An 8,897-nucleotide genomic window follows, 5' to 3' on the forward strand; every position below is an offset into this window, starting at 1 on the left:
CACCAGAAACCCCTCTGGTGAGGAATGAGCAGGCACCAGAGATAGGGCCCATCTCTCAGGAGAAGAGCAGCATTTTCCCGGGCTGGGGCTCAGAGCAGAGGGAGCAGGGGTGGTTTGGCTGGGTTGGCAGTGGGGAGTGCCCCGTAGCAAGGAGAGGGGCCAAGGGGGCAGGGGGAGGCTGGAGGAGCAGAGCTGCGGGCATGGGGGGTGGCTGGTGTGGCCAAGGGGACAAGGGTGGCAGGCAGTGATAAGGCGACAGCGAGGAAGGGATGGGGCATGGCACCAGGGATTAGTGCTGAGCATATGGGGATGGCAGGTGGTGACAAAGGGACGGTGCCCAGGGGACAGGGCACGATGGCCACAGGCCAAGGGCACATGGAGAGCAGTTGAGGGGCTGGCACTGAGGGGATGGGATGGGGGGCAGCTGAGGGGGGACAGGGACTGCGGGTGGCTCTGCAGCAGCAGCAGGAAACGATGTGTGAAATGAAGAGTTCCTGCCCAGTGCCCAGGGGGAGCGTGCAGCATACTGAACAGGGGCTGGGGCTGGGGAGGGGGCTGCAGGGGGGTGCACGGGTGAGGGAGTCCCCAGCATCGTATGGGGACCCTGACTGGGGGGGCTGCTCCACAGCATGTGGCTGTGCCCCTCCTGGGTGGGAGGCAGGAGGGAGGCTCTCGGCATGGGACTGGTGGGTGGCTGCCAGGGGGCTGGAGGCTGGGGGGGCACAGCCCTGCTAGATCAAACCCTCGCTGCCTCCCCTCTGGGGCACCCCAGCCCCATGTACCCACACTCCCTCCCCGCTTGCTGGTTTCCCGCTGCTCCGCGGAGATGATTAAATCCGCTATTTCGGCAGGTTCCGCATCCCCTGCCAGGCGGATCCGCAATCAGCGTCGAGAGGGCTCAGGGCTCCCCCACCTGCGCACCCCTCCCGCCCTCCCCTGGGGCACCTTGCCTGGCCCTGCCACCTCTGCCCGCCTGGGCTACCTGCCTGCTGCGTGACCTGCCTGCCTGCACCCTTGGGTACAGCCCTGGGTGCTCGCAGGAGGGGCAGCACACTCCTCTCCTGTGTCGGGCACATCTCCCCTGCCAGCTCCAGGGTTGCAGACCCATGCCGGCTCCTCTGGAGGGGTCAGCCCCATCCCCAAAGCCAGCCTGGCTGCAGATGGACCCATCCAGGGGGTGGCACAGACCCTGAGCGTGGGCAGGCACAGCTGCCCACCGGCCGCCCCACTCGCCATCCATCCCCGGTTCCGACGTTATCGCCTTCCTGCGGCACATGGGGAAGCTTTAAATAATTCACGGAGGTGAGCTCGAGCGCAGATGCTCCCGCAGGCAGCTGGGTGCGAGCAGCCAGGCAGCGGCTGGGCGGCAGAGATAGCGGTGCCGTCCCCGCCAGCTGCCCGGGACTCGCTGGCACCTGCCAGCCAGGAAGGAAGGGCCTGGGCTCGGCGTTCACAGAGGGAAAACGGAGAGCATCATCCTGAGACAGCTCAGCAGAGGTGGGAGGTGAGCAGGATGCCCTGCGAACCCTGGACCACGGAGCCCCCAGCCCCGCTCCGTGCCCCCAGCCCGGCCATCTCTCGCTCCCACCCTCCACTCTGCCCCCAGTCTCCTGTGCAGGATCCCAGACTGATTCCTGAGAAACCCTGTTGTTAAACTGGCAGCTCTGGCTCTAAATTCGGATCAATAATTTAAGGCTGTAAAACTATTAATAGAACATTAAAATGTCCGCTCTTGTCTGAGGCATGAAGGTGGGAGTGAAGGTGAGGGTGCCGGGATGACCTGCACAGCAACCCCCACAGGTTGCCAAAAGCCCTGGTGCAACCAGTGCCGGCGTGGTGGGGACAGCAACAGGCATTGCTGTAACTCATCACCGGCTGTGCCAGGAGAGGGGAGGGCGGCATCCATCAGGGAGCGGGGTTATTGATGGACTCCAAGGCTGCTATTACCCGCCAGCCCTGCTATTACACACGCCATCACTCAGCGCGTGGCCATGGCTGCCACGCCAGCCCCTCAGCGGTGCCGTGGGCTGCGCCGGCTGGGAAAACCACTGGAAATAGGTATAATTACATGAGACGGGGCCCACCGGGGGTGTGGTGGCTGCACCCCCATTACCTGTGCTGCACACATTGCTGCCTGGGTTGTCCTCCAAGCTCCGTGTCCCCAGCCCCACAGTGAGTCAGCAAACCCCATGGCACATCCCCGCGCCACCCCAGTGCCTTCTCCATCCACAGCAGCCAGCCCGGCCCCGGGCAGCCTGGCTAAGCTGCGGGCAGGAGGCAGCCCCTGCCAGCCTGGAGGGGGGAGCTGGCCTTCCCCACCCGCAGGTCATGCTCTCGGGAGCTGCCGAGCTGTGACACCAAGAGCCTGCCGCAGCCGGGCTCATTTCGGTAGGATTTGTCCGTGATCCCCTGCTGCCCAGGCCTGGGGAGGGTGGCTCCAGGAAGCTGGGAAGGTGAATTTCAGGGAGATTAACCCTGCTCCCCAGGGGGATGGGGAACGGAGGTACATCTGCTCATCCGAATGGAAGGAACAGCCACCCCATGGGGGAGCAGATAAAAATAGGCTGACATTTACCTGCCAGCCCCAAGCAGGGCGGGTGGAGGGTACCATGGCCAGGCCGTGCCCACTGAGGGATGCAGGCATCTGCTCAAGTGCCAGGCACTCACCGCCCGCTGTCCTGCTCGGGCTGTAGGGACAGCATGTGGCACACAGCAGTGTGGCTGTGCGTGTGCTGGGCAGTGCCCTGCGGCGGCACCGGGGATGGGGAGTCCCGCCAAGGCAGGGGTGCGGGCAGGGCACAAGCAGGCATTGATGCCAGGGCGATGGGACAGCCAGCCGTGTGCGCCGGGGCTGGGCCAGTACATGGAGGTGAGCAGCGAGGTGGTTTGCAGTGAGGTGGGCAGCCGTGACACGGGCAGCGGGGGATCTCGGGGCAGGGCCGGTACCCAAGCCTGGAGCCTGCTTGGGGACTCATTCCTCCCAGGGGGATGTCGGTGATGAGAACAGGCAGGGCTAGGATCCCTGGGAGAGCTGCCCTGGGAGGTGTGTGAGGAAGGTGAAGGAAACCCCTCTCTGCCCACCTGGGTGCCCTCCCCTGCAACCAGCAGAAAGAAGGGTCTTCACCCGCCCAAAGCCCTGCAGCCCAGGCAAGGAAGGGCTGGCAGCACGCTCTGCCCTGCTCAGGAGCCAGGGGATGCCTCAGCGGCTGTTCCCACCCCTCCATCTGCTCGCAGCAGCCCCTGTCTTCCCATGCACCACGGACCAGGGCTGAGCATCCTTCTATGATGGCATTAACGTTTCCCATCAGTGCTGGCAGCTCCTCCCTAGCATGACACTTGCCTCTTCACAGCCACCTCCAAGCAGTGCAGGCCAGCTGCCCCGCAGCCACAGAGGTCAAGACACCTCCTCCAGCATCGCTGGCTTGGCATCCCACCACTGAGCAGCCGCTGACCTTGCTGTGTGCCCAGCGGCTCAGGGTGCCTGCCCCAGCCGCGGCACAGCAGTATGGCCCGCAGTGGCCACCCAGGTCCCCAAGGCTGCAACAACCCTGAGAGCTGCTGGCACTCCTGTCCCTGGGGCACAGCAGCACCCAGCCCTTGCCTGGCCTGGGGCACCCAGCCCAGCCCCAGCAAGCCTGAGCCCAAGCCCTCGTCACCGAGAAGCCAGCACATGGCTGTGGATGGGAAGGGTTAACAGCTGTGAAAGCAGAGCCTCCCCTTCCTCCCCCTTCGCTGTGTTTTACAGGTCGGAGCTATTACCAGGAAATGTTCCCATCAGCACCATTGATCCCCTTGTTTACAGCCCCTTAATCCTCAGCTCTTGACTCTGGAGCAAAGAAAAGAGGAGGGAGGAGGTGGCTCCCTCTTGGCCATCTCCTCTGCCCTGCCTGCAACCCCGGCATCGCCTCTGCCCTGCCTGCATCCCTGTGCGATACCCGCCTGGCTCCGATGCACCGGGGTGATGTGCACCCAAGCCCTGCGGCACATGGCTGGGCAGCGGGGGCTCTGCGGCTGGTGATGATGGAGGGTGGCACGGTGGCAGGAGCCCAGCTGTGGCAGTGGTCACAGCCCTGCTTGAGCTGGCCCGCGCGGGCGGCTGCGGGTCCCCCCTCGCCGGCGGTGCTCTCCCGGCACACGGCTGTGCCTCCCGCCAGCTGCCTGACACCTGGTCGCAGGGCCCCGCGCGGCAGCGCTGCTTTGTTCTCATTAGTGTGATGAGCGGAGCCATCACGCTAAATTAGGGACCCTCCCGACTCCCAGCGCTGCATCTGCCAAGGCAGTAGTGGCTGCCTGCCAGGACAGCCTGGTGCAGTGGAGGTGGGCACCCACTCGGTGCCCCAGGAGGCTGCAGGCAGGGACAGGCATCCCCTCAGCAGCATGTCAGGGCTGGGGTGCTGGCTCCCAGTGCGGGGTGCTGGCCTTGCACAGCCCTGCCTGCCCCCCACCCCAGCAGGGCACAAGTGGGTCCCTGGACCCCTACACCAGGGATGTGGCTCTCCCTCAGCCTTAGCTGAGCTGGGATCATGCAAACCTGTGCCGAACATCTGAGGCAAGGGTGCTTGTGCAGCATCCATCGCTGGGACATCCATCGCTGGGACTTCCATGAGCTCTTGTAATTCTTGCGGCTCCCATAACACCAGAGCTCAGCTGCCTCCCTGTGCCAGTGCCCACAGGCATCTCTCTGTGCTGGCTGGGAGGGCAGGATTGTGCCCCCCTCTGCTCACATACGCTACTGCCCAGATGCAGCCCATCCCCTGGCCCCTGCTCTGCTGGGATGGGATAAGCTTTGCTCCCTCCCAAAGCCCTCCAGGCACAGATTTGCCTTCCCTGCCTCCCCAAGCCCTCGGGGGCCCAGCTGTCCCCCAGAGTCCCGGTCAGGCTGGAGCAAGGCTGCAGGTCTCAGCCTGCCTCTGCTGGGGCTGAGCCAGGCTGGGCCACTCCCAGGACTGCGGTCGCAGACCCGTCCTTTCCCTGCACCTCTTAGCCCGGCTTCACAGCACACGCGCTGACGGAGAATCTCCAGCCCAGCCCAGTGCACCCCTGCTCTGCACGGGACTTTGTCCCAGCCCCAACAAACCCACGTCAAACCAGGCAACCCCACAGCCTGCAAAAACTGGCCCCTTACAGCTTTCCCCTTCCCCGATCCCTGGTTACTGCTAGGATCAGCACCCCAGTGGTGTCATCACCCCAGCCTTGCCCCTGCTGTGGGTGCCGGCACAGGGGCCATGCCCAGCCCTCCCCGCCCCCCCGGATGTCCTGCCACTGGGCACTCACGGTCTGGAAGTCTCTGCCGTTGCACTCCTCATCACCGAACGTGCAGCGGACAAGCATCTCACCCAGGTCCAGCTGATGGCCCACGCGCCCATAAAACTCCTCCAGGTCAAAGGGGCGGCTCTTCTCCTCCTCGCTCAGGGCCGGCGTCCCCAGCAGAGCCTCCAGACTGCTCCTCTCCACGCTCTCCGGCACCAGGGGCTGGCCAGCCCCATCCAGGAGACCCAGCATCTCCCCTGCCCAGTACAGGTCATGACCAGAGAGCTGCGAGAAGCGGACAGGGTTGAGGTTGCAGAGCGTGATGGCGGGGAAGGTCTTGTTGCGTGCCGTCTCCTCCTCCAGCTGGGTACTGTGGGGGTACTGGAAGTACAAGCCCATGCACTTGGCGTAGGCATGGACGAGGAGGGCCAGTGAGCCCAGTAAGGCCAGCAGCCACAGCAGGTTGCGGGCAGTGTAGCGGCGGTGCCGGAAGATGTGCTGGATGCCATGGAGGGTGGAGCGGCTGGCAAACTCCTCCAGGCTGCACGGACGCTGCTGCGGGGCCGGGACATCGCACGCCGGGTGCCTGTCGGGGCAGCCCCTCATGGCAAGGGCGGCCGAGGGCCAGGGGGGACCCCAGGGGTGCGGGGGAGGCCTCCGGGCTTCCTCCAGCCACATGCTGCTGCCGGGCTCTGCCTCTCGGTGCTGAACCCAGGGCGCTGGAAGAGGTCGGAGGAGATGATGGCCAGGGAGGCGATGGGTGGCAGCCGGGCTGGGCTGTGCGGCAGGCGGGTGCGCCAGTGCTGGGGCGGGACCGGTGCAGCGTGATGCTGCCCACACCCTGTCCCAAGCGGGGAGCTCGCTGAGCGTGAGACCACAGATGCACTTAGCGATCGCCGCATCCTGCGGGAACCGGAGCCAGAGGCTGAAACGTCCCAGAAAGCTCCGGGCACTCTCAGCGCGTGTCCCCCGGGAGTGCAGGCAATTAGCTGGAGTCCTGCTTGCTTCCACCATCTCTGTGCACTTAGCGTGGGCTCCCCCGGGAGGGAGAAGAGGGCAAACTCCTCACACCCCCCTGCCAGGGCAAGTAGGAGCCGTCCGGGCAGGGCTGCACGGCCCCGGGCTCAGGAGAGGTGCATGGGCAGGCGTATCTTGGGGGCAACGGCTCTTTGGCCACGGGGTTGTGGGGGGACCCCAAGCTCTTGCAGGAGCCTTGCAGGAGCACAGCTCCGAGACATCAGGCTGGCCAAGGAGCAGAGGTGCCGAGCGTCACTCTTGTCACAGCTCCTGCACCCTTGGGGTCAAGCACCTCCCCAAAAGCTGTGAGGGGTCAGGCTCCTGTGAGCACAAGGCGAGGGTGAGGGGTGCCAGGGCACTCGGAGGCAGTGACACAGACCCCAGGGGAGCACCATGTGCTGTCCCACCTGCACGCCACTGCCGGGATGCTGCCAGGCTCTCCGGCACGGCACTATCTTGAGGCCAGGAGCTCTGGCATTGTGCCGGGTCTGGCACAGCTCAGCATCCCTCACCCTCAAGGTGTGCAGGAAGAGGCAAAATCTTTTATGAGGCCAGCGATATAGCTGAGGAACACAGTTGCTTGTGAGCACTGAGAAGCATCCGTGTGCCCAAAAGCTTATCTCCCTTTCTGAACCAGCTCAGTCCAGCTAATAAAAGATATTGTCTTTCCCTACCCACGCACCCGCCTGGGCAGGTCCCGCAGCGCTGTTTCGCTGGCAGTGGGAGCAGAGAGGAGATGTAGAGCAGAGCTGTGTCCGTGGGGCCGGCGAGGATGGGTCGGGATCGGGGAGGACACCCAAGATGGGCAGGAAGGCTGCGTTCCCCCACCCTGCTCCCCACACCGGGTGCAGGAACCTCTCATGAGGGAAGATGGGGAAACCAGAGGAGAGGATGCCCAGGCACAGGGAGAAGGTGGCGCCCAGGCCCAGTGGGGCTGGAGGGGAGCGAGAGGGCTGGGCTCTCTCCTGAGGATGCTTGGACCTGGCCAAGCACCCAGCAGGGCCCCGAGGCGGAGTGAAAGGTGCTGCAAGGCCCCCGGGTGTGGGCAGCCATGGGCCAGCAACGCTGGCCCTGCCCAGCTGCACTCCCCTGGCCTGTGCTCCCCAGCACAGCTCTAAATCCATTAGCTTTGCATAATTAGATTTTTCTCAATTACCAGATTATGATAATTAACAGCTCATTTGCAGGAGGCAGTGCCTAATCCCGGCATCGCGCTTGGCTCGGCGCCAGCCTGGCTCACGAGGCTGCGGGCGCTGGCATGGCAGGCGGCAGGGCAAACGCCGGCACGGGGAAGCCCTTCCCTGGGGGACAGGCGGCCTCGGGGATGCTCCCGGGACCCCCCAAAAGCTCTCCACCACTGGGGACATAGACCTCCCCTGCACTGCCTGGCCAACACGGCCTGCCCAGAGGGGTCAGTCCCCAAAAACGGCGGGGATGAGAGCCCACACAGGGACAGCATTCGCCGGCAAGGGGAGTTAGCAGGGGTTTAGAAGTGGCTTGGGCACCCACGCGGCTCCGGAGACGCAGAAAACATCCTGCCACATCTCTTCCTGCAAGCAGCCACCAGTGGAAACCACAGTAGAGGTTAGCATTGTGGGCTGGGCTGGCCCAGTCATTAAGGGGCTTGTTAATGAACTTTCCCAGTCAATAATGTTGCCGAGGAAGGACAGGAGAGCAGGGCAGCAGCCGCCAGTAAGGCACCAACCTTCATCATGGGAAGGCAGGGCGGTACAGGCAATTACTGCCCATCAATGGAGCTTCATCCCTAGTAAAATAATAGAACAAATATTAAGAGAAAAATGCTTCTGAGGACCTCGAGGGCAGGGGAAGGGGGAGCAATAAAGATGTGCTCAGAGCTCACACAGAATAAATCTGCCCAGTCCAACTTGTTGCCTTTTTTGGGTAAAATTGCTAAATGAATCGATGGAGAGGAGACAAGAGGTGTGATGTATCAGGCTTTCATTAAAGCATTTGATATAGCATCTCAAGGAATTAATTCCAGTTGGCAGGGACAGCTGTGCCCTGTTGGGGCTGGGTGCAGCCAACGGGAGGCAAGGGTGATGGGGCGGCCCTGGGGCACGAGGGGAGCATGGTGGCATCCTGTGACACCGGTGTGAGCGGTGCCGGCGGGGGCAGCCCTTCTTCTCCCACCCCAGGTGAATGTGCCACAGCTCTCACCCCATGCCCTGGCTCCTGGGGTGCTGTGCTGGGACCACCACGGCCACATCCGGACCAGCTGTTGGATGCAGCCCCATGCTCAGTCCCCTAGTGGCAGTGCCTGTAGCCAGCCCGGTGCCCCCACTGTACCCATTCAGGGCCACCACTTCTGTGTGCCCACAGCCATCCTGAGGCTTCAGGGCTCTTCTGCTTCTGCCATGGTCTCTGCTTGCAGAGCTCTGGCTGGGAAATGGCATCAAGCGTGGACAGCGGTCATGCCCAGCCAGGCGCAACCGGCTGGGATGTCTCAAGCTGTTCCCATGTGTCTCCTTTTCACGGCATTTCTGATCTCCAGGCAGGGGATCTGGTCCTGCCTCTCTGCCCAGCATGGGCAGCAATTCCGGCTCACACAGGCCATAAATCAGCCTGCTTGCCCGGCGGTGGCTGTGTGATCCCTGCTGCTCCAGCTCAGA

General features: G+C 63.8%; 1 protein-coding gene across 1 annotated transcript; it reads right to left on the minus strand.

The window, feature by feature from the left end:
- Positions 1-839: 839 nt before the first annotated feature.
- On the minus strand, positions 840-5,928 carry LOC137667364 (acid-sensing ion channel 1-like). The gene is made up of 2 exons (XM_068408083.1): positions 5,275-5,928; positions 840-863 (listed from the first exon to the last, which is right to left on the minus strand). Exons 1-2 carry the CDS (start codon positions 5,926-5,928, stop codon positions 840-842), a joined length of 678 nt encoding a protein of 225 aa, XP_068264184.1.
- Positions 5,929-8,897: the final 2,969 nt, after the last annotated feature.

The sequence above is a fragment of the Nyctibius grandis genome, chromosome 9 (genome assembly GCF_013368605.1).
Source record: "Nyctibius grandis isolate bNycGra1 chromosome 9, bNycGra1.pri, whole genome shotgun sequence".
NCBI classification, from domain to species: domain Eukaryota; kingdom Metazoa; phylum Chordata; class Aves; order Nyctibiiformes; family Nyctibiidae; genus Nyctibius; species Nyctibius grandis.

Excerpts from the sequence above, each read along its gene's own strand:
- LOC137667364 (XM_068408083.1), bottom strand. The coding sequence starts at position 5,928 with ATGTGGCTGGAGGAAGCCCGGAGGCCTCCCCCGCACCCCTGGGGTCCC. Across the intron at positions 864-5,274 it reads ACGGCAGAGACTTCCAGACC|GGGATGCGGAACCTGCCGAA; the intron begins GTGAGTGCCCAG and ends TCCGCCTGGCAG.